At 40.8% G+C, this 24,415-nt stretch overlaps 1 protein-coding gene and 1 long non-coding RNA gene across 5 annotated transcripts in view; one reads left to right on the forward strand and one right to left on the reverse strand.

Annotated features, from left to right (window-relative positions):
* FAIM2 (Fas apoptotic inhibitory molecule 2) overlaps positions 1–14,581 on the forward strand; it is a 104,017-nt gene extending 89,436 nt beyond the window's left edge. For all 4 annotated transcript variants that reach the window (XM_087925253.1, XM_087925255.1, XM_087925254.1 and 1 more), the window contains 4 exons: positions 336–423; positions 1,648–1,743; positions 7,209–7,262; positions 12,972–14,581. In XM_087925253.1, the coding sequence (XP_087781379.1) occupies positions 336–423; positions 1,648–1,743; positions 7,209–7,262; positions 12,972–13,121 (388 nt within the window). In that variant the 3' untranslated portion in view covers positions 13,122–14,581. The remainder of the gene's footprint in view (positions 1–335; positions 424–1,647; positions 1,744–7,208; positions 7,263–12,971) is intronic.
* LOC148127077 (uncharacterized) overlaps positions 1–24,415 on the reverse strand; it is a 29,859-nt gene that overhangs the window by 5,095 nt on the left and 349 nt on the right. The gene's annotated exons all lie outside the window — the stretch shown is intronic.

The following is a 24,415-nucleotide window of genomic DNA, read 5'->3' on the forward strand; positions in this document are numbered from 1 at the left end:
CTTTAAATTTATTATGTGCACAACATGATAGATCATTTTATCATGTCTGGTGGGCTTGTAAAAAATACACTTAACAGACAAGGAATGTTCAAGGTCATTCAACTGAAACCAGAACTTTTCTTGCTGGGATTAATTGGCGGTCAATTAGAAAAAAAAGTCCCACAGATGGTTTTCTATGATGCTAAAGATGAAGATTGGCCATTTGATTAACAACAAATTAGCATTTGATGGATCATTAGACAAATTTATAAATTTTTAGCAGATTGTCTTCTGATATGTCTGATGTTGACTGCTTGACTCTTCTCAACGTTGTCATGTCATTATTCCTTTTGCAGCTACTACAACACCACCTCTGTCCTTCTCTGCCTGGGGATTACAGCTTTGGTTTGCCTTTCCGTCACCATATTTAGCTTCCAGACCAAGGTGCATAAATGCATTTATACTATAGTTCCCTGATTTTACCATCTCCTAAGTAAACAGAGAAGTTTTTTCTTTGTTAAAGTTAGCAGGCAAACATTTTGTGATTACTCTAGAGCCGTGTTTCTCAATCTTAACAGCTTTAAGATATGTTGAGGATTCTAGGAGGTGAAATCCACCCATTTTAAAGTTTCTGAGATTTAAAAACCCTGCTTTATAATTTACATCATTGAGCAAACTTGCACAGCTTCTCCTGTCATGTAGATAATGGTGGCCTTGAAAAGCAACTTTTCCATGGAATGTTCTTGCCTCTCTCTCCTCTCCCTGTCCAAATATGAGAATTGGCTCAAGAATTGCCAACCAAAAAAGTTAAAATGAATTTTCTCCCACTGGGAATGAAGTTAATTGGCAACTTTTTAGATGGGGGTGGTGGGAAATGCTTTTTAAGATCTTTTCAAACAGTATGATGAGTTTTTTTTTTTTTTTAAAAACCCACTCTATATCATCACTCATTCAGAAGGACTTTATCAGGCAGGAACAGCAAAAAAATAAAAATATAGTAGAATCATTTGAAAGAGTCTTTTGCCCTTTCCACATGGCAAGTCAAACATTTACTATTGTTTGGAAGGACTGAGTTTATGCTCTGTGGACATCTATTCTTGATCTGATCTCTATTTATGATTCTGCCCCTATGATTGGTATTGTATTGGTATGGTTGTGGTTTATAGATAACATAAAAGGGAATATACAATATATAATATACATTAAGTTCAGAGAACACGTGGTATAGGCTATATGGCTGCTAAACGAAGTAGCAAATATTTGGGTTTTTATTTATTTATTTATGGGAGCCCCCCCTAAATCTTGTGACTTGAAGATTCATTGGATATCAACTTCATTAATGCTCTAAGATGGCAGATTCAATGCATCTGATAAATATTAAGTTGGGAAAGGCAGATGTGGGCATTACTTAGGCCAGGGATCCCCAATTCCCCGGTCCATGATATGTCAGAAACCAGAACACACAAATAAGAATGAAGCCACATTCCTGAGATGCAGGCAATACATGAAACCACATCTCCTCCGATCTGTGGAAAAACTTCACTCCATGAAACTGGTCTCTGGTGCCCCAAAGATTGGAGGCCACTGACTTAGGCTGTCCAGGAGCTAGGGGGACTTTCAAGTTAATCCATGCATCTTACACTAATGTCCTCTTGTTTTCTCCCACAGTATGACTTTACGTCTTGCCAGGGGGTGCTTTTTGTGATGCTGATGGTGCTGCTGTTCAGTGGGATCATACTGGCTATTATGCTTCCTTTCCATTATGTAAGTTTCCTATTTTTGCCAACCAAATCCATATATATGTATCCTACCAATTGTTATTTTGCTACGTCTAGTAGCAGAGGAGACGCAGAACTTTCTTCCTATGCTCAGTTATGTCACTGATGTTATGCAAATTAGGGGTGAAGCAAAAACACTACAGGTAGTCCTTGACTTACAACCATTTGCTTAGTGACTGTTAGAAGTTATAATGGCACTGAAAAAAAATTGATTTGTGGTCATTTTTCTTTCTCTCTCCCCCCCTCCCGTTTTGTGGGGTTTTTATTTTTAAATATACATCAACATCAGTACAAGAACAGTGTGGCATCTGGGTATCGTTCATTTCAATACAAGTAGCAATAATAATATTAATAATATTTCTTACATTAGTCAAACTTACATAACCCTAGTATTAATATACATGTTTCTTTTAAAGCGGTTATTCAATATTTCATTGTTTCATTTTAATGCCAATCACAATATTATTTGAGCATACATAATAATGCCATCTTTCAACCTCTAATCTTTCCAGCTAGTTATTGCTTTTATTCTATTATATAAAAAATATGCGTACTAATATTCCCCTTATTTCTACCTCTATTCTAGCTTCTAGTCAGGCCACCAGAGCTAATCCTAGTGTTGACACAGGTGTTTATATTAAGATATAGTCCTTCATTATTTAGTTATTCAATGTTTCAATACACCATTCTAGTGCCAATCACGATATTGTTTAAACATGCATAATAATACCATCTTTCAACCTTTAATCTTTCCATCTAGTTGTTGCTTTATATAAAAGCGTGTACTCGTATTTCTACCTCTATTCTAGTTTTTAGAAAAAAGGAATATTTCCTTTCTATCCGTCATCTCTTGTCCGTGATCATTTTTCTCACTTATGACCATTGCAGCATCGCCATGGTCACCTGAATAAAACTCAGAAGCTTGGCAATTGAATCATATTTATGATGGTGTGATGATCCAAGGTGGGACACAAAATAAACACAGTCACAAAACCAGGTGAAGCCCCTTTTATTCCTTCACTTTGCTTCAAAGCTCCAAATATCCTTGACTGGAGACAAAACCTCCCACACAAGCAGTTACAAAAAGGAGGAAATGCCGTTTAAACTAAAAATGCCTATAAATTATAAAGAGTAAAAACAACACAAACCACACTGAAACAGTTAAGGGAACCAGGCAAGATAAGGACTTGAAGATGTCCACAGATATTGGAACACACACACTGGGAAGGACGCCAAACTCAGAGAGGAACAACAGACTAGAGATATTTCCACACTTTGTTTCCAGCACTGGCCCATATGCATGTCTGTCCTTTTAACCAGTTCTCACAGCTGCAGACCATGAAGAGGATCAAGGCCCTTTCCTCCCCTGTAGACCATGCTATTCATGTCTCTCCCTTATCCACTCCTCCCTGCATTCCCTAGGATGGAGAGGGGATAGGCCTGGGTCTTCCTCTGACTGCCCAGCCTCCTTCACAACCTCCGGAGCCACACTTCCATTCCCTGTCGGCTGATCCTCCTCTCCCTCAAAGTCAGACTCCAACAGGGGCATGACAGATTGTTGCAGTGTCCCGGGGGCATATGGTTGCCATTTGCAACCTTCCAACAAGCAAAATCAATGGGAAACCCGCATTTCACTTAACGATGGTGTTGCTAATGTAACAAGTGCAGTGTTTCACTTAACAAATGTGCCAAGATAAGTAATAAAATGGAGCCAAACTCACTTAACAAGTTTCTCACTTAACAACATACATTTGGGGCCTCAGCTGTGGTCATGAGTGGAGGATTACTTGTATCTTAATTTTTTTTCTGTAGTTTTCCATTGTATCGGTATCTCCTTCACTAATCCAACGGCAGAAAGATCCTTTGAAAGGAAACATGGTCCAAGAATGTGAACCCCAGTAGATATTTGGAAGGGAGATCATTTCCTTTCTCCTTTGTCATTTAGACTCTTTAGATTTGATTTATTTCTCTCCTCTATTTTTTTTAAGTATTTGCTTTTATCACAACCACTGCTAGCATAGCTAGTGTAAGGCAGAAGGCTTGGGACAGATTGTCAGCCAAAAGGAGACGTGTCAGTTATCATATGGAGGTAGTAAACAATTTTGGAATATCTTGTTTAAGAGAGAAAAGTAAAGATGAGTTTTTAAAAAACCCAATAGGGCATCTTCTGCTGATCCTTTGTTCTACTGCTTGTAGAATCTGTTCTGGGGGCTGCTAAATGCCTAGTATTTCACTGCCATGTTCTCACCCTCTTTCCTATATAAGCTCACTCAGTTACAGAATATAATAGAATAACAGAGTTGGAGGGGATCTTGGAGGTCTTCTAGTCCAACCCCCTGCTCAAGGAAACAGGAAACCCTATACCATTTCTGACAAAGGGTTGTCCAATCTCAAGTGCTGGTGAACCCATGACATCCGGAAACAAGCCGTTCCATTGATTAAATGTCCTAACTGTAATTTCCTCCTAAGCCTTATCTCAGTTTGTTTTGCCATAACAGTGACCTGTGTTTCAGGCCTTGTTATCACTTTGGGGGGCAGCAGGTTTTGCCATTGGGTTGCGTTTAGTTTTAACTTGCTCATGGGGAAAATTTTGATTGTGAGAGGGAAAGAAATGGGTAGAATGGAGGCAAGGAGGAAGGTTAGCATCTCTCCAACAACAGATAACAGATAATCAGAGTTGGAAGGGACCTTATAGGTCATCTAGTCCAACCCCCCGCCCAAGCAGGAAACCCTACACCATTTCTGACAGATGGCAGTTCACTCTCTTCTTTAAAATCTCAAGTTGATGGCGCTTCCACAACTTCCGAGGGTAAGCTGTTCCATTGGTTGATTGTTCTCACTGTCAGAAAGTTTCTCCTTATTTCCAAATTAAATCTCTCCTTGTTCAGTTTCCATCCATTATTCCTTGCCTGGCCTACAGGTGCTTTAGAAAATAGCTTGACCCCTTCCTCTCTATGGCAGCCCCTCAAATATTGGAAGACCGCTATCATGTCTCCCCTGGTCCTTCTCTTTACTAGACTAGCCATGCCCAGTTCCTGTAACCGTTCTTCGTATGTTTTAGTCTCCAGTCCCCTAATCATCCTAATCAACAGTTTTCATTCTTCCATTTGTTATCACAGGAGCCTTCTAGGTATTGAGAAATATTGATGGAAGAGGGGAGGGGGGGGTAAGCTTATCTTTTTGCTGGCCTACATAATGAGGGCCCTTTGATAGGCGTGCTTTGTTTGCTTGGGTTTTGGCTGGGCTGGGCTTCCCATTAGCTTTGTTGCTCTAGATAATTTCTCATCGCTAATGGTTTCCTACTGGAAACCATTTTGAACTTCCATTCACAATCTTCTGCTGTTATCATTCTTGCAGTAGCAATACACGTCATCCACAGTGGGAGGATTTTCTAATGTCCACTATTATTGGAAATAAAAAATACACCCATAGGCTTCTGACGGGGCATGGGAGAAAAGAATTACATTATTTTATTGCTGGGATTTTCGAGTTCTTCTTCTCCTTCTCTTTCTTCTTCTCCTTCTCCTTCTTCCCAAATATGTCCATTAAAAAAAAATATTGATGGATTGGAAATAGCCTTTGCCAACTCCTTTCACCATATCCAAGCCACTGAGCGTGATCGGCGTTCCTTTTCATTTGGTAGAATTAAAACAGAGAAGTATGGAGAAGTGCCACCCCTCAGAGGAAGCAGCAGACAAACTGGGGGTTAGCAATAGCTTTTAGCCTGGTCCTCAGAGTATCTGATAATCCCTCTGATCTTGGACCTCTGCATGTTTTAATTTGCCTACAGCCTAAAACTCTGATAGGTAAGGCTGCTAAAAGATAAAAAATGCATTGCTTCCTTTTCCTGCAATGTTGAAGATGGTGAAAATGATTTGTTTACAACAGAGGTCTCCAAGCTTGGCAACCTTAAGACTTGTGGATTTCAACTCCCAGAATTCTCCAGCCAGCATAGCATAATTGAAGTCCACATGTCTTAAAGTTTGGGGACCCCTGGTTTACAAAATCGTGTACGTAAAGAATTTCATTTCAATGTTCCATCTTCTCCAAATGGCTTTCAGCACATTCTTGTTTTCTCGCTGTTTTTCCTGATCACACCTGTAAATTTGGGCCAGTCTGCAGATTAGAGCAGATCATGACCTGAAGTTAGTTCCAATCGATCACAAGATGATGAATGGTATGCTTGAATGCATTCAAGAATGGAGGTTGAGAAACAGATGTAGTGAACTAGCGTGACAGAGAGAAAGTTGCCTACTTCCTTAATGTGATTTTTTGAAAAAAAGGTAGCAAGTCGCATTTTTATTTGGTCTTTGACCTTAAACAATAAATCTTGCTCGAAAGATTCTTTATATAAAGGAGTTTCACTCATGTGATTTCCCATTTACAGTTGCTGCCTATCTGTGCAACAAGCTGATAAAAGCGTGTGATCTGTGTAGATCCTTTTTACTATCCTTATAGAAAACAACAAAGGGTTTCTACAACACACACACACACACACACACCCAAACCTACAAACACACACACACTTATTTGAACATGGTAGTTCCAAACAGCAATAACTATTCAAAATCTGATTGAGGGGAATGTAAGCTTTCGTCATCTACATGAGGCCCGATAATATACAAATGAGATGTTATCAGCTATATAATGTATAACATTCCAGTCATACATTCATCTTAAATATTAACAGAGGCAAAAATGGGAAAAATAATACCGCTTGCATGTCTGAATTATTCAGGCCCAAAGCAAATTTAATGGTGCTTTCTAATTAGTCTCACTATATGAAAGCAAAGAAGCTCCTTAATTACATATACATACTCAGAGAAAGATACACAATGATAGAAATAGTAGAGACCAGATACTGAAAGATGTAGCCTTAATTTGTCCCGTTAGCTTGAATGAGAAGGCCACCAGTAGTATTCTGCAAGCACACAAGTCCATAAGGAGGTCCCAACTTCCTGCAAGAGGCAAAATAACGGAAGGACTAGAAAGGTAATGGTCCCATCAAGGCCTCAACCCCCGTTAAATGCAGAATATCCAGTGCAGGAGAAACTGTAGCATCCCTAACCCTCTTTGCTGTGCTGGTGAAGGAAAGCTTTGCAACCATTTTGAGAAGAAACCTCCAGGGTCACAAATGAACGACTCCTACTTTTGGGAGCACTTTAGGGAGTGGTTAGAATCTGCTTCCCTATATTTTTCACCCAGAAGGCTCGCTTGGTTCTTTCTCTTCTTCCAGAAACATTTCTATTTGGGATAATGTACTGGAGGCAAATTCCTTGTGTGTGTCCAATCGCACTTGGCCAATAAAGAATTCTTCTTCTTCATTATTATTTGGGAATCAACCAAACCTTCCTTCTTTCAGCAGTCGTTTGGATGTTTCTGTCCTCATATAGGTTACATTAAATTCTGCCTTATTAGGTTGACCCCAAAGCTCTGTCTCTTTCTCTGCAGGTACCATGGCTCCAGGCCATTTATGCTGTACTGGGTGCAGTTGTATTTACAATGGTAAGTCAGCATTGTTTGGGTTGCCTAGGTTCAAGCACAGTCTTTTCAATGGATGTGGGCCGTATGCAGTTTTGCAGAGGGAGGGGGGCAGCAAAGGGGTGAAAGTGGGCTTGGTGAGGATGCAAAGCGGTTGGAGTGACATCATGCACATAGACCAGGAGGTTCTGGTGTGGCTGGGTTGTCAAGTAATTTTTTTAAAAAAACACAGTGAAGCCTAATTTAATGAACATGTTACTTCTTCAAAGTGATGGGAACGCTCTCTGAGAGGCTCTAGCAGCTTGAAAAATGTGGCTTAGGGGCATTTGATATCCCTCGGGTTGAAGCTTTATGGAGATTCTCAATCATCCAGGCCATGGTTGTCCCAAAGTTGCTTTTTCAAAAGGCAACTGGACTTTGTTTTTTCCTTGAAAACATTTCACTTCTCATCCAAGAAGCTTCTTCAGCTCTTCGGTCCTTTAAGTCAGCAACTTAAAGAAAGAAAGTCCAGTTGCCTTTTGGAAAAGCACCTTCGGGACAACCATGGCCTGGATGATTGAGAGTCTCCATAAATCTTCAACCCTAGGGATATCAAATGCCCCTAAGCACCTTCGGGACTTAAGAATAAAGAATAAAGAATAAAGCCTGTCCATATTTGGGTTAAAGTAGTGAGATCTGTGTGTCCCTTGTATGATATCACAATCATCTTATAGAAATTAGGTAAAATGTTTTCATCATTCCTTGACTGCCTTCAAATGGAAGATGAAGTCCTTGGATAATGCCCTTCTTCAGTTTAAGAATCTTAAGCAGAGTGAAGCATCCCGAAATATTGCAGGCCAAGGAAAGCTAAAACAATATAGGCTACAATGTGCCATAGACATAAGGGGATTGTGGAAAGTATATTGTGTCAGTGATCAGTTTCGAGTTAGTTAGTCCCAAAATACAAATCTATGGGTGGAAAGTATGCTCAGCCTGATTTTTATCCCCATAAAAAGCCAAACTCCTCTCCTGGTCATGTTTTATTGTTTAGATTTCTGCACCGATGCAAAAGAACTAAAACTGTCAGGTGGTTGAATGAATGAATGAATGGTCTCAATAAAGCCATCAACTAGAAGCACATGCTAGAAGCTTGTAAGCCACATACTTGTATTGAAGGGATGGATAACAAGTACATTCGTGGGAGAAGACTGGCTGTATAGATTTTGCTCCTTCCCTATTCTGGGCTCTGCCATGCTGAGAGATGCCACATAGAGAAAGATTTTTTTTTAAAAAAAGGAGGGCAGTGAGGCAGTTGAGGCATGTTGTAGGCTGGCCTCACATCAGATCTTCTTTCATGTACCATTTTCCTGTCCAGATTCTAAGGCCAGATCCAGCCCATTGGGTCAGCAATGTTTTCAGCTCACCAGTTGGCAGCCCTATTTCTTTGTTCAGTAATCCATCTGATGGAAATGAACCTCCTTAATTTGAGAATAGGTGCCTTCTATGTGCTAGAACATTTCTCTCTTTTTGTCAGGGTTCCTGAAAAAAATCTTTCTGTGGAGTTCTCTGGGCATTTCTCTGAGCTATCAAAAGGTTTTCTCCTTCTTTTGGCCCCAACCCTCCCTCAGTTTCCATTTATCTTCTCTGCTCCTGATTCTGGACCTTTGAATGTCGTTCTTACGCAAATACTCAGCGATAGGAGAGATATACACATATCAGCCAGTGCCTTAAGCCAACAAGGTTATCTGGCCTATTTCTGTAACCCTGTCAACAATACTGGAATAAACCAGCTTACCATTTCCAATTCCAAACAAAGAAAGGCTGTTCTCCTTGCTTTCTGATCATGTCACTTTGTACCTTTGATAACCCAGGGTTGCTCATGGCATGAATCCACAAATATGAATGGCGAGTCCTGCTTCTTTAATGAGGATTTTAGGAAACAATCCTAAAGCAAAGAGATGGATATTATTATTATTATTATTATTATTATTATTATTATTATTATTATTCGGTATTTCTTCAAGTTCGAATTCACTGAGCGCTTTGTTTTGAGTGATGAATCGTCATTGATCGGCTAATCATAATTTAGTTATCCTTTAGTCTGGATATTCTTGTTTCCATAACTTGTACATCCTTTTTTGGTAGCCTCATTTTTCTGGTTCTGCTTTGTGGTAGCATTTCATTACAGTGCGGTTCTCTGACATGGTGTATTTCTGCCGCTTCTGAGGTTGTTCAGCTTCCAGTAGCCCTGTAGGCCCATGTCCTGGTTGCTCAGCTATGGGACCTATGGCCTGTAGCCCATTTGTTGACCGATGCCCAGGTTCCCCAACACCCAATGCGGTCCTTGTTAACCCGGGCGACGACCGAGCTGGTCTTGGCTTCGTTCAGTTGTGTTTCACCATGATTCATTGCATGGGTTGTTGGGTGCACCCAGTTCTGCTCCTTGGCCTAGACCTCTCTGACATGGTTGGACCTGCTGGTAGTTTGCACTACCGCCAGTACAGCTCTCAGCTTCATTGGAACAGTTAAGCCCCCCACCATGTCAAGGTGGCATCCCGTGGGGTGTTTTATGATTAGTGAATTATGATTAGCTGATCAATAACGATATTTGCCCAGAAAAGCAGGTGGCAGAGGACTTTCGCAAGTGAAGCAGACAGTCGAAGAAGAGAAGCATGCTCTGGCAGATTATGTGAAAGACAGTGTTCAACCAGCTTTGATGGAGGTCAACAAGAGGAAGCTGCTCAAAGTGCAGCAAACCAAGAATCAATATAGAAAAACAGCAATGCAAACTCGGGCTGACAGCTGGTGTAACAAAGCATTGCATGGACAGTTCTTGGAAAAGATCCAAGGAAAAGTAGATAGGGAAAAGACCTGATTATGGCTGACCAACGGAACACTGAAGAAAGAAACAGAAGGCCTGATTTTTGCAGCCCAAGAACAAGCCATCAGAACGAATGTAATCAAAGCAAGCCAGAATAGAAAAGTCTGCTGATGACCCCAAATGCAGACTCTGCAAAGAATGATGAAACCAGGGGTGGGATTCTACCAGTTTTCACCTATTCACTAGAACCGGTTGTTAACAAACTAAGCAGTTTGGAGAACCAGTTGTTAGAAGAAATTCCTGGCCTAATCCTGTAAGGAAGGTAGGAAGGAAACATTCTGGTGTTGCTTACAGAAACTGCCTCTCCATTAACCCTTATTACAATCTTGGCAGGACTAGAATTCCTGTCTCAGGAACTTATCTGGAGTTTTTTCCCCTCCTTTGCTGGTACATTGCTTGTGTGGAGTAACTTTGTGTTCAAAGTTACAATGGCACTGAAAAAAGTGACTTATGACCATTTTTCACACTTACGACTGTTGTAGCATCCCCACAATCATGAGAGGCCAGGTGAGGAGATGCGTGCCTTGATGTGAGTGATATTGAGTTGGCCAAACCCAGCCAATAAAATGACCACCAAACTACGGCCACCACCTAAGCCATGCCCACAGAACTGTTTGTTAAAAAATTTGAATCCCACCCCTGGATGAAACCATTGATCACATACTGAGCTGTTGCCAGACAATAACTCAGACTGACTACAAACAACATCACAACACACTTGCTCAGATGGTCCACTGGAACTTGTTTCACAACTACCATCTACCTGTAGCAAAGAACTGGTGGGATCATAAGCCTGAAAAAGTGCTCAAAAATGAGCTTGCAAAATGAGCATGTGGGACTTCTGAATAGAGATTGACAAAGTTTTGGAACACAAATACCCTGGATATCACGATGGTGGAGAAGAAAAAAGTGTGGATCGTCGACATTGCCATACCTGGTGACAGCAGAATCTATGAGAAACAAGAAACCAGGTATCAGGACTTGAGAATAGAACTGCAGGGACTCTGGCATAAACCAGTGCAGGTGGTTCCAGTGGTAATCGGCACACTGGGTGCCGTGACTAAAGACCTAGGCAAGCACTTAAAAACAATTGGCGCTGACAAGATCACCATTGGTCAGCTGCAGAAGGCCACCTTACTGGGATCTGCTCGCATAATCCGCTGATACATCACGCAGTTCTAAACACTTGGAAAGCGTTCGACTAGTGATTTGTGATACGAAACCCAGCATGGTTATCTCGTTTGCTGTGTATACTGTCATTTTTGTATATAATAATAATAATAATAATAATAATAATAATAATAATAATAATAATAATAGAAAATTAGCTTGAGGTTTGGTATTGGAATGATGTTAAAATACAATTTGGACTTAAGGCTGCCTCATATATCATCTGGGATAAAGCAGCAACAAGGGGGAAACAGCATCAACAATTGCCATGGCTTGCTTTTGCAGCCGTTTGATAGCAGTAGCAATAGAACTTAGACTTATATACCACTTCACAGTGCTTTCACAGCCCTCTCTAAGTGGTTTACAGAGTCAGCATGTTGCCCCCAATATTCTGGGTCCCCATTTTACCTGACTCAGAAGGATGGAAGGCTGAGTCAAGCTTGAGCCTGGTGAGAATCGAACTGCCAAATTGCAGTCAGCTGGCAGTCAGCAAAAGTAGCCTGTGGTACTGCACTCTAACCACTGCACCATTGTGGCTCGTTGGTATTTGGGTTAAGACACCAGGTTGGGAATTGGAGGATTGTGAATTCTAGTCCTACCTACTAGTCCTATCTTAGGCACAAAAGTGACCTAGGGCCAGTCCCTCTGTCTCATCTCTAACAGGCAGGTAAAGGCAAACAAACCACTCCCCAAATCTTGCCAAGAAAACTCAGGAATGCAGCCTGGCAGTTGGTAGGAATCAAAGCTGACTTAAACGGATCAAAACCTGAAAAAAAAAAAAGGCAGCATTCAGTGTCTGAAATTGAAATCATCTTAAGTTTGACATGATTAATACCACTTCATTTGTAGTTGCAGAACCAAAAGCGCCATTTCATGAAGCTTGTATGGATGTGACAATAATGCGTAAAATATAACCCATAGATTCATTTCTAGCTTGAATTTTAATCTATCCCAGATGAATCCTCACCAGTCAACTTTATGCCACTTTGGCAAACTACTGGAAAAGCAAGAGAGACTTCCAGACCTCATAAGCTTATTGCAAGGAAAAGCAGAAGAACAGTAGAAGTTCCCAGCCCAGCTGGGATCCCAAAGAAAAGTTAGGATTCAAATCTAGTGAATAGCCTATCCATTTTTAAATTTTAATATTTAAATTCTGTCCTACCAATAAATATCCATCAGTCATAGTGCGTGGCTTAATTTTATTTAGCATATTGTGGGAACCTAGCCACTACGGCTTGTTTCGACAAACCACAATAAAGCTAAGCCAAGTTCAACAAGGCTAGAGGAAATCAGGACACATCTGCTGGACAGGATGATTCTTTTTTCATATTCTTGCTCTGTCACTGACTGCAACTGGAGCTCCAGCTGGCCTATGACTGGAGAAGATCCTCAATTTATAAGCCAAGCCAAGGGAACCTTCATAGTGAAGAGCAGAGTTGGGTAGAAGAAGTTGAATATTCACAGATGCAAATCTAGCTGCACTTCTAAGAGAAGAATCTGGGAACATCCAGGCATAGGACGATAGGTTTTGCACACATCTTTTTTTTCATACATCTCTGCCAACTCTTTCCTTCTTACTTAAATTATGGGATTGGGGAGTAAGGATTGGGGAACGAACAACATTACAGTGTTCTCCATCCAATGCCTTGGACACCCAAAGATTGCATTTTAATCACTGCCCGTGTCTTCTTTTTTCTCCTTAGTTCCTGGCTTTTGATACCCAGCTCCTGATGGGCAACCGTCGCTATGCCATGAGTCCAGAGGAGTATATCTTTGGAGCCCTCAACATATACCTGGACATCATCTACATATTTTCTTTTCTCCTGCAGATCTTTGGAAGCAGTCGAGACTGAGCAGTTGAGGCTGAGCCTCTGGGTCTTGTGTCTGATAAAACAGAAATATATTGAGAGAGAGAGAGATTGATAATAATACAACGAGCAAGAAAGGAGAGAGGAAAGAGCTGTAACCTCTCTTGTCCTTTAGCGAGCTTCATTGCATCAAGTGAGCCTTTGCTCGCCCACTGGTCTACTTGAGCTCCCTCTGCAGCCTGTGCGTGCGTGTGTGTGTGTGTGTGTGTGTGTGTGTGTGTGTGTGTGTTTATATACACATGCTCTTAGGGTAAACTGGTATATTCAGTATGCTAGGCTTCCCCTTGCTTTCATAACTGCTTTCAACGTATATATTGAGATTAGTGTAGCAATAGAGGAAAGAGCACCAGGGATGGGGACGGGGTGGGGGTGGAAGAGAGAGAGAAATACTATTGATTTTAACTTAAAACTGAACAAATGAAGGAATGAAATAGTCAGAAACTTAAGTTTGCTATATCCAAAGTGAGCAGGTTGTAAAAACACCCGAAAATGTATGTGAAGTTCATTTTGTATGATGTGAATTGTTCCAAATTTCAGAGTTCTGGCACAATCCTAGTCTGTATATTGTTGTTTCTACTTATATCTATCCCCACCAAGAGTTTAGTAGATTATATATATATCGTTCTCGGATGTTTTTTTTCCATCCAACCGAATAACAAGATTTTATCTGCTGAAATTTCTTGGCACTTTTTGAGAGGACTTCATTTTGGCTAGATAGTTGAGGCACACCCGCTGAAATCATTTTATCTGGCCTCCTCAGATAAAGGTTCCCAATTTCTGGTTGAGGATAGCTTTAAAAAAATAATAATAATCAGTTATTTTGCACGATTTTGTTTCAGCCCTAATTCCAGGCTAGGCAAAAAGGGAGAGAAAAAATTAACCTCATAAAAATGATCTTTTGTGGTCTTGCGTAACCAAGGATAATGTTGGAGCTGGTTAGGCTCTGGTCCCAATCACTGGTAGAACCACTGTTTGCTTTACTTGCACCTGTGCTTCTGCTATATCACGTCTTCCACTTGTCCTTGCTCTACCCCCCACCCAAGCATAAGTTCCTTGGGGCATTGGGGGTACTACAGACAAGATCTTTTCCAGAGCCCAGAAGATGACAAGGCAATCAGCAAACGGAGAACCATCGTTGATTTGAGCACATTCTTAGTATTATCCCATTATTTTGTGAGTGGGTATTGAGTGGGCTTTATAGAAGAAGGAGACTACCTTATGGCAGTTTCATATATATTATGCGTAACGAAGTCTAAAGAGGATTTCTGAAAAGGACTTATTCATTCTCTGTAAGAGTCTTCAATAACTTTGCACTCTCCCCATAATAATCCTTTAGATAGAAGATGAGGGGGCATAGATGGCAACCTTACTTCTCCTGTAAGACATTTTTGTAACCCTGACCACTTTTATCCATTAAAAAGTATCTTGCTACTTGTCCTGTGCAATGGTTCAGAGCTACTTTTTCTATTTTTGTGTAATCATCCAGGCCTAAGAATGTAACCTGCAAGTTGTCACTTGAAATGATCCTACTATATTTGCTTAGAGATGACGAATGACTGTGGCAGCAGCAAACAGCCTTTTCTAGAATTTAGGACTGTATTTAAACACACACACACACACACATACACCCAATGCAATGGTATCACTGGTCAAAAACACTGTTCTTTTTCTGGGGAGTGCTTTCTAAAAATGATAAAATAGTGAGATGGCTTAGAATTTTTGCTTTTTTAAAAAAAAGAAGACTCAAACCATGCTTTATTGACATTATTCTGGCACTATAGGTCAGGTGGTTCATCGAATGGTGTGGTGGCCTAGAGGTGGAGTTTTCACCTCACAATCAGGAGGCTGTGTGAGTTCAATCCTAGGTAGAGGCAGATATTTCTCTCTTTGGGCATACTGAGGATATATCTGCTGGGGAAAAAAAAGTCTGCATTGGTGACAGGAAGGGCATCTGGCCAGTAAACACTCAGCTCCATTCAGTTGCCCAGATTCCACTCCACAGGGGGGATTATGGGGTCATTATAGGATAGTTGAGATGGCTCATTACTGGCTGTTAAGAAAACTACTAAAATTGAAAGGAAATGGACTCCCTCTGCAGCCTGCCATGTGTTACTCCTCGCCTCTCCCAAATATTTTCTGGTTAAATGACAATGCTGATACATAGCTTTGGTTTAGGTAGATGTTCTGGGTAGCAATCTTGCCCAATTTGGAGCCTTTGAGTTGTGTTTATCAAGACTGCTATCCTTCCGAGCACGAGAGATGGACACGGGTGTTCCATAAATCTGGAGAGCACCAGGTACAATAGGATTATTTTGAATGATTTTTACAACAAGGATGCTTGGTGTTCCTTAGTAGGCTAACAAGAGAACCGTGTGGTTGAGAAAGAGCTGAATCCAGGTCTCCTTTACCACCTGGATTAGCAGACAGATGCACTGCATGGGATGATGCGGTGCCTGTTTCGTGATTTCCTCACTGGTTTGTGCTTTTCTTTTTAGAATGTCCTCCTCAGCCTCCAAGGATCTCTGCACATGAGGCCGAGTCTTCTGGGCCGTGTTCAGTCAGAATACCTGCTTAGCTTTCCTAGTGTTCATAGCATATGGTGTCCCCAGGTTGCTCTGTTATTCGAGCCGTACATTCTGTCCCAGGTTAATGTATGCCTTTGGTTGCATTGCTTGAGTACACCAGGTCCTCCTGGTGCAGACACATTAAGTTGCTTCAGCTACCCCCTCCCTGAAGAGCTTGCAGGCTGATTTCAAGACTGGAATGAGCTCGTGTTTGTAGTCTCCACCAGAGCTTTTCATGCCAAGTAAGGAAGCCTGCCAAGGCTCCCTGCTCTAGAAAAACCATTCCTTGGTATCTACGTGGCATGACCTGGAAACTCCAGAAACTACATGTGGGAGAGTGGGGGGACAGAGATACCAGAGCTGAGGTCAGAATTAGCCATCCCCTCCCAAATTTCAGAAGCTATAAAAATGAGAAATGATGCCTGTGAAGTGTCAGTTGGATGAAGGTCTTGTCTTCAAAAGGCCTTTAGCAAACAAAAAAAAAGAAAAAGAGTGATTGTGACCAGGATTCTTTAAAGCGGAGGGATTTGGGGAGGGGGGAAGCAGCAGGGGATGAGTTAAGAGGACTTTTATTGCTAACCAGAGGGCAATCTCAGTTTGGAAGGGCAGGGAGATGACTTGCTTTACGTGCCACCTCCCAGCTCTGCATATCTCCAGGCTACAGTCCAAGTGAACTCGAGAGAGTACCAGAGTATCTTTCCATCTCCATTTGGGCTCTTAATGTTCCTCATTTGGAAGTCAACCAGTTATTTTCTGACTGCGGGCTGAAGGCTAAGACCAGCATCCTGAAAGCATTATTTAAAAGGTGATGCTTCCAGCTGATAGGGGTGGTTTATCTGAGATCTCCCTGAGAACAAAGAAGGGAATGCGTCATCGGGCGGTCTGTTGCAATTCTGGCCCGTGAAGAAAAGAGGATTTCGCCAGCGAGGGCCCAACTCTTCTGTCCTGAACACCGCCTGATTGCAACTACTCTTCAAACACTCCCGCCTCTGCAGTCCTTGTACATCAGCCAGTTAATGCCATGGCAGGACAGAAAGAAAAAATTGCCATGCACCTACCAACAAAGGCTGGTTTTGCCGCCACCCTCCCCCCCTTTTTTTCTTCCTTTTCTACACAATTGGTGTCATTTATGTGTTTCAAAGCCATGGCTGGAAGTTTGAAGATCAATAACATCTCCATAATAAAGAGATGAAGCTGTGTGACTTGCGAAAGCAAACAAGCATAGCCAGTTTAGGGATGGAAGAAATGGTCCATACTGATGTTCTGTCATGGATATAAATTCATTCGTAGCAAATGTAAGAGAGGCAGTTCTGGTGTGAAGAATTCTGTATATAGCAATAGCACTTAGACTTATATACCGCTTCACAGGGCTTTACAGCCCTCTCTAAGCAGTTTACAGAGTCAGCATATTGCCCCCAACAATCTGGGTTCTCATTTTACCCAACCTCAGAAGGATGGAAGGCTGAGTCAAACTTGAGTCAGTCAGGATCGAACTCCTGGCAGTTGGCACACTCAGTCTGCAATACTACATTCTAACCATTGTACCACCATGGCTCATAGCCAAGTCTACTTGCCTTTATGATGTGATTCTCAAATGTTTGGCCATAATTAATCATGCGATTTATTATTAAATGAATAAAGACCCAGTAAAGGTGATAATTGATTACCACTGAAGGAGGAGGGGCACATATGTTGCTATAAAGGGCTTATCTCATCTCATACCTTCCAACCAAAATTTTGCCTCCAAGCCCCTAGAACAGAGGTGGGGAATTATGGCCCCTTTATGACTTGTGAACTTTAACTCTTCCATACTGGCTCAAGAATTCTGGAAGTTGAAGTCCACAGGTCATAAAAGACCGTAGTTTCCCATCCCTGCCCTAGAACAACTTTTCATCACTTGAGGCTTTCCAGTGAAATTGGCTGGGAATTGTACATATTGTAATCTTGAGCATGTCAGGAGGACGTAAGATTGAAGAAGTTGCCTTGAAAGTCAGGTTGGAACGGATGGCCATCAACAACGTAGGAACAATTTTCATTATTCTGTTTGGGGTTTCATTTCCATCATCCCAACCAAGAGAACCCTAGTTCAGAGCCTCCAAAGAGGAGTAGTTTTCCTAACCTTGAATTAGGAACTGTGGCCTTCCTCCAAGAAACTTTCGGGGTAGAGAGTTAAATTAATAGAATGCTACAAATTTGGGATCTTATATCTACTAGTAGTTCCAAATGCTGGGAAGAAGGTGCTTATTTCTGCTTGAAAGAGGCTTAAATATTGGACTTTCTGTACCCTTTCCTTTAAAATGAAACAGACCTGGCAATGTATTAAACAATTGTGCAAAATATACACTATGAACCTGCTAATGGTTTTGGATACTTACTTTCTAAATACTCCATATGTATCAGAGTTCCATAGAAGACAATAGCAGAACAGGAATCATCTGTAGTTATTTTCTCTGAAGGCAGATAATGTGGTCCAAATGATAGGCCCTGCATTTGAAAGGGTCCTTGAAAAATGTATAGATTTAGTACATCAAACACCCCTCCAAACACACATTATCCTCAAAGATACCTACTTTTGCTGGGCATAGTGGCCACTGAACCTGTACTTTAGGATTTACTAGCTTTTGGGTAGTACCCTAAAACTCTAAACAATTGGAAATCCAAAAGGACTCAATCAGTAGATGTGGAAAGAGCCCTTCAGAATAAAAACGTGCATTAAAACAATGGCTTTATTCTGGAGAAGATCTGTCTATATGGTTGCTAAGAATTCAGCAAAGTGTTGGCACATAATTAACAGTAGCATCCTCAAGGAATTATCTATTTCTCTCAGAAGCAAGTTTAAACATAGCCATTCAGCCAAGGCACAGTATTTTGTCTTTTTAAGATTATTATTACTTCCAGGGACATTTCCAGCATTATCCACACAAAAAGGGTCTTAGGGCTTAATTTTGTTTTAAGGGGAAGTATAGTATTCTGCAGCTTCCTTTAAGAGCTTTTACAAACTCCCAAGAAAAAAACTTGCAAAAGCTCAGACTTTTTTCAGTGAACATCCGACTTGATGCTTAGGTCACAAAGGGCTAGGGTTATTTAGAGGGATAGCTTTGGTTTCTGTGTCTGAGAAGGCTAACCTCTCCTCATAAACCCAGCGTCTGATGTCATCCAATTACAGTAAGCTCACCTACAGGAAATGAAGATTTAAGAAAAGGAAGGCCTTTTGACATGTCCTGTGGAGAATGAGCATTGATTGTGTGTTTTAAAAGTGGCTTTAGGTTTATGGAAGAACTCCATTGAAGTTGGTGGGTTGCACTGTCATGTAGAACAGATTTTGTTTTTTTTTACATTTTCCTGCAAGTGAGTTTCCTCCCATTTTCCCCTCAGTTTGCTCATTTGTTTTTGTTTTTTACAGACTACACAAAAGTGCACACACATCTTGCTGTGTACCTCCACTTTAACATTACTTATATGTGTATGCTGCCCCACTCCAAGATAACTTTAAAAAGTAGCCATGAGGGTCAACTTTCATTTTATACACACAGTAACACTGTGAAGTGGGTTGAGCAGAGAAAAAGTGGATGAGCCTGAGGCTTTGGTCTCAATTCAGTCCCTTAGTCACTGTTTATTATACTGGTTCCTTGGCATCCATGACCTGGAGATAGGCTATGTTGATGGACTATGTTAGAAGGCAGCAACTTTTTGATGGTCTGAGATCACATTCATTCATTCATTCATTCCTTTCCTTTCCTTTCCTTTCCTTTCCTTTCCTTTCCTTTCCTTTCCTTTCCTTTCCTTTCCTTTCCTTTCCTTTCCTTCCTTCCTTCCTTCCTTCCTTCCTTCCTTCCTTCCTTCCTTCCCCTCCTCCCTCCTCCCTCCCTCCCTCCGCCAGGAATGCAGTGAATGAAACAAGAAAGCTAAAATGGCAGGGATAGAATTTTTGGAGATCTCTGGAAGACGGGAGAATTTGGGATATTTTCTTCTCCGCCAATGTTAAGCTATATTACGGGTTACTCTTACGCTACGGAGAGTTTCTTATCTCAGATTGGCAGGGAATTCTATTTGGTGACGCTATAAGTTGCCAGAAAGTGATTTGCCCACTCTTTTCTTAGTTCTGTAATATATACTTAATAGTAATTTAAAACTTAAGTCTAAAACATGGTGCTGATTGGTGTGCAATTTCACCCAGTCAATTTTCTCCCATTAGCTTGTTTTAAACTAGCTAAGGCACCATATCAGTCACTATCACATTTCAGTATTGTTCTAAAGCACACACTATTCAGCTTATTCCTGCTCAGTGTGTTCCTGGTTACAGTTTACAGCTGCCATATGTACGTGTGGGGGTTGTTGAGGGGGCGGGGGAAAAAGAAATAAACCAAAACATACTTGCAATGAAAGTTAGGAAAGTATACAATCACTGCCCCCTTGTGTTTTTTTGTTTTTCAAATTTACCAGAGCAGTTTCCTTTTCCCCATGTATAAGCACCCCCTTTGTATAAGCCACCCCCCCCCAATTTTTGGACTGTGAAGTTTTGAAAAAATATTTTATTAGAGAAACAAGTTATGAAGAAAGAAAATTTACAAAGAAACAATATTCGACGCCTAGATCTACAACTTGGTCATGACGCCGAAAGCGGTGCGAGCGACGCTAGCAATCCCACGATCGGAACGAGAGTAGGAACGAATCATTCAGGCCGATGCCTAGCGTATGCATTTCTATCGCGTACCGCACTCGTAATCGTATCATCACGTACAATTTTTACAAAAGTATAGCATACTGCTGGAAAACCAGTTTATTCCTACTTTATTATTTTATGCAATTTTCACGTATAAAAGTGTACCTGCTTTGTATATGCCAACCCCCTACTTTTGGGCTTGAAAATTTTGGAAAAAGGGGGTGGCTTATACATGAGGAAACGGTAATTCTCTATTCAGTAGCGAAACCTTTGCTGTAATTTCAAGGAAGTGAACAGCAAAGGATCGGTGGTCTTTCAGCTCTCACTGTGGTGAGATGCAGCGATGGCAATCACCCAAAAGATGCTTGGGAATGGCTTCTCATCCAAAGATCTCATGGGGAGATTAAGGACCGAGATTTTTATTGGTGGATACTCTGTATGTGTGGATTCTTCTCCTTGCACACCCAGCTACTTTTGCTTAGGCTCACTTTAGGAATTGAACATAGTTGACCCAACTCTTTGATTTTGTCCTCAGCATGAAAATATTGCACTTTCTTCACTGGTGCGACTAATCAAGGATCCTCAAATGAAGAACCCTTTAACTCAGTTGCTGTTTAGCAACTGAGTTAAAGGGTTCTTCATTTGAGGATCAGGAAAAACCAAGGAGCACTTGCTAATTGCCAACTTTCTTTGTTTACGCATACGACAGATAATAAAGTAGGAGATAATCTGAGATAGATCCCAATAGAGAATAAATGGTGATGTTTACTACCTTTGACAGTTCTCCCTCCCTCCTTTACTCTTTCTACTTCCTACACGCACATAATGAAGGAAGTACAGCCGGGGTGAAATTCAAGGAGAGGTGGTAGGGACAATTTGAATCAGTTGGTCCTGCCCACGCCCACCCGCCTTCTTCCTTTTAGAGACTGAGTCCCACCAAGCCACGCCCACAGAGCCGGTAGGGAAATTTTTTTGAATTTCACACCTATTACAGTCTTAGGAGTCAAGACCATTGTGATAATAATGTCTCTGCTGCCCCCCCTCCAAGGAAGATTTCTTTCCCTGATGTAGTGTTGATGCTGGATCAAAAGATTGTTATTTTCCCATGCTTCTTAAAGATGAATTGTTTGCTATTTTGATTTGTTCCACTTAATTCGTTTTGTTTTGGTTATCATGTAATACATGCGGCTGTTCAAACAGAGGTTGGACTAAAATAATAAAACCAGGCTCCAAAATTATAACAATGAAGCATAATTCTTCTGCACTGATTCATATATAATCTTTTTCTGAGTACCAGCAGATTGTTGGAAAAGTGCAGTCTCAAACTTTACTTAGTTACTGAAAGCTCCCTTCACTTGATGTTCCATCAAAGTTTCATCCTTCCATCCCCTTAAGCCATGCAGCTATTAGTCTTAATCATCCATGATGACATCCTATCTTTTGCCCAGGAAAGTTCTAGAAAAAAATCACATTAGCTTGTAAAATGTATGTATATGTGTGTGTATGTATGTATCTATTGCATTTATATGCTGTCTGTCTCACTATCCAGAGTAACTCTGAGCTGTTTACAATAAAATCATAAACATAGAACATTAACAGGAATTATATAAAAAGCTAGAAAACTAAGAGCAAGAGCAGAATGGTGGCAGATTCTTTCCTATTAATCCACTAGTCATCTAGATCAGGGGTCTCCAACCTTGGCAACTTTAAGACTTGTGGACTTCGACTCCCAGAATTCCTCAGCCAGCAGCAGCAGCATTCTTCAGCAGCTGGCTGAGGAATTCTGGGAGTTGAAGTCCACAAGTCTTAAAGTTGCCAAGGTTGGAGACCCCTGATCTAGAGCATTTCATGCTCTCATCATGGCCCTAAGCCAATTGGAAGTGCCAGGTTTTAATGCCCATCCAAAAGCCAAAAGGGTGGGGGCAGATCTCACCTCCAGCGGTAAGATATTTCAAAGTGAGGGGATCATGGTAGAAAAGGCTCTTCTCTTAGACCAAACTTGGCAACTTTAAGACTTGTGGACTTCAACTCCCAGAATTCTCAGAATCCCATGACTGGCTGAGGAATGAAATCTAAAAGTCTTTGGAGACTCCTGTCCTAGACTGTGCTAGCTAACTGGGCCCATAGAATGCTCCTTTCCCCAAACTAATTCGGACTCTTAACCATTATGAAAGACAACATATTGATAGCATTAATGAATGGATTTCAACATCAACTGCTTGAGCAACAGGTAGTAATGACTCAGATTTGTTATTCTAAAAGAATAATTGCAAGTATGCTAAGTATCTGTGGGTAACATTTGTGGACTAGTACTGATCTGGCAGTTGGCTCACCTATGATCCTCTGAAAAGTTATCTTACTCTGTGATTGTTATGTCCTGAGGACTCAAGGAGTTCTCACTCAGGTCCACTCACTTTGTGTGGGCGATATTCCCCATTCCCATTGGTTGGTTCTCCCCAGCAGCCAGCTATAAAAGCAGGCTGCGGGTCCAACTGGTTGCTGATTGCTGCGAGCCAGTTCCAGGCGTGGCAAGCACGGTCAGCCCTTTATTTGTTAAATAAAGTACTGTTGCACTCATGCTCTGGTCAGCCTCTCATTGCTCAAACTTAACAGTGATGTTTTGTGATATATAATTATTTTAATTCTACTATGTGGTATCAACATCTGTGGTAGCAGATGTTATTGTTTTTGCTATAACAGAATATTACCTGCTTTCAGGAAATCACATCTTCTTCAGCAGTGTTTGTTCAGTAGGGGCAGTCTTGACTATGAAGTCAGTGGAGGCTGCTTTGTATTTACTTATATGCTACTGGGATGTCCACTGTATATTAGCCCCAAGGCCCAAATAAGAATGGGTGAATCTGTCAATCTTTCCTCCCTCCACAATTTAAGACAATTTCTTCTCATTTCACATAAAATCTGATTCATTTTTACACATGGTTCACAGATTATCTCTAGAGATATCGTGCAATTTCCAATTTCTACTTATATCATCATGTTGGGATGATGTCTCTTTTACAATCCCTTGCCTGCCAGGGTGAACGAAATCATGTATTAGGAGAGCCAAGCAAAATAGTCTTAGAAACAAACATACATTATCATCCATATCCAACCCTTAAGGATCTTTCCATAGAAAGAGAGAAAGCAACGAATCAAATCTTCAATCTGGGACCATGAATTCTGTGGTATTGTCCATGACTCACTGCTCATAGCGTAGAATGAAATATTGTAGGAGTATAACCCTGTCAAGGAAGTCATAATAATGAGGTAGATAGCTTTCTGGTGATCTGTTTCCAACTTGCTAAGTCATGCAAATAGATCCAGTCTCTCAGCTTTTCATCCTGATTTAACAAGGCATATTTACATCGTAGATGAGGGAAACAATGATTGCAGTAATGATTTCCATGCCTTCTGATTCTTCAGCACTTTGAAGGACAAGCTAACTAGGGATTTATTATCCTTCAGACAGGTGTATTTGTATTAATACAGGCTTTCTGAATCTGAGCGATTCCTAAAGGAAGCTGAGTGATTGTCTGGAGAAGAATGGACAGGCTTCCTGGCAGAAGCATCATTATGCCTTTAAGGAAATGGCTTTGTATAATTTTCAGAGCTTGGATGAAATTACTGTTCTATCACAGGTAGCTCCATAAAGTAGCTGCCTTAACACCTGGAGCTGGGCGAGACTTTCCATAGAAAGTCTTACCTTTCGTATAATAAAGTATATTACTGTTGCTGAGTGTAGAAATGTGTTTAAGGACGATATTGTTTCTTTCCAGAAAAGTCCTTGTATTTAAGATGCTTACATTTTTAATGGCAGAATCTTGGACACTGGTCATCTTTCAAAAGTCATATTTTTTTGATGTTGCATGCATGGTATTTTTATTGACCAAATATAGATAGTACTCTTTTCAACCTATTTTTTTGTTGAAAAAGCTTTTATGTGTCTGTAAAACCTCTCTTATATATTTTGAAATAAATTTTCCTTATTGCTATTACTGTTGTTGTTGTTATTAGTGTATGGCATGGTTACATTAGCCAGGAGACTACAGTAC

This window comes from Pseudonaja textilis, chromosome 2 (genome assembly GCF_049901715.1).
Source record: "Pseudonaja textilis isolate UNSWEBS1 chromosome 2, rPseTex1.2, whole genome shotgun sequence".
In the NCBI taxonomy this organism is placed as follows: domain Eukaryota; kingdom Metazoa; phylum Chordata; class Lepidosauria; order Squamata; family Elapidae; genus Pseudonaja; species Pseudonaja textilis.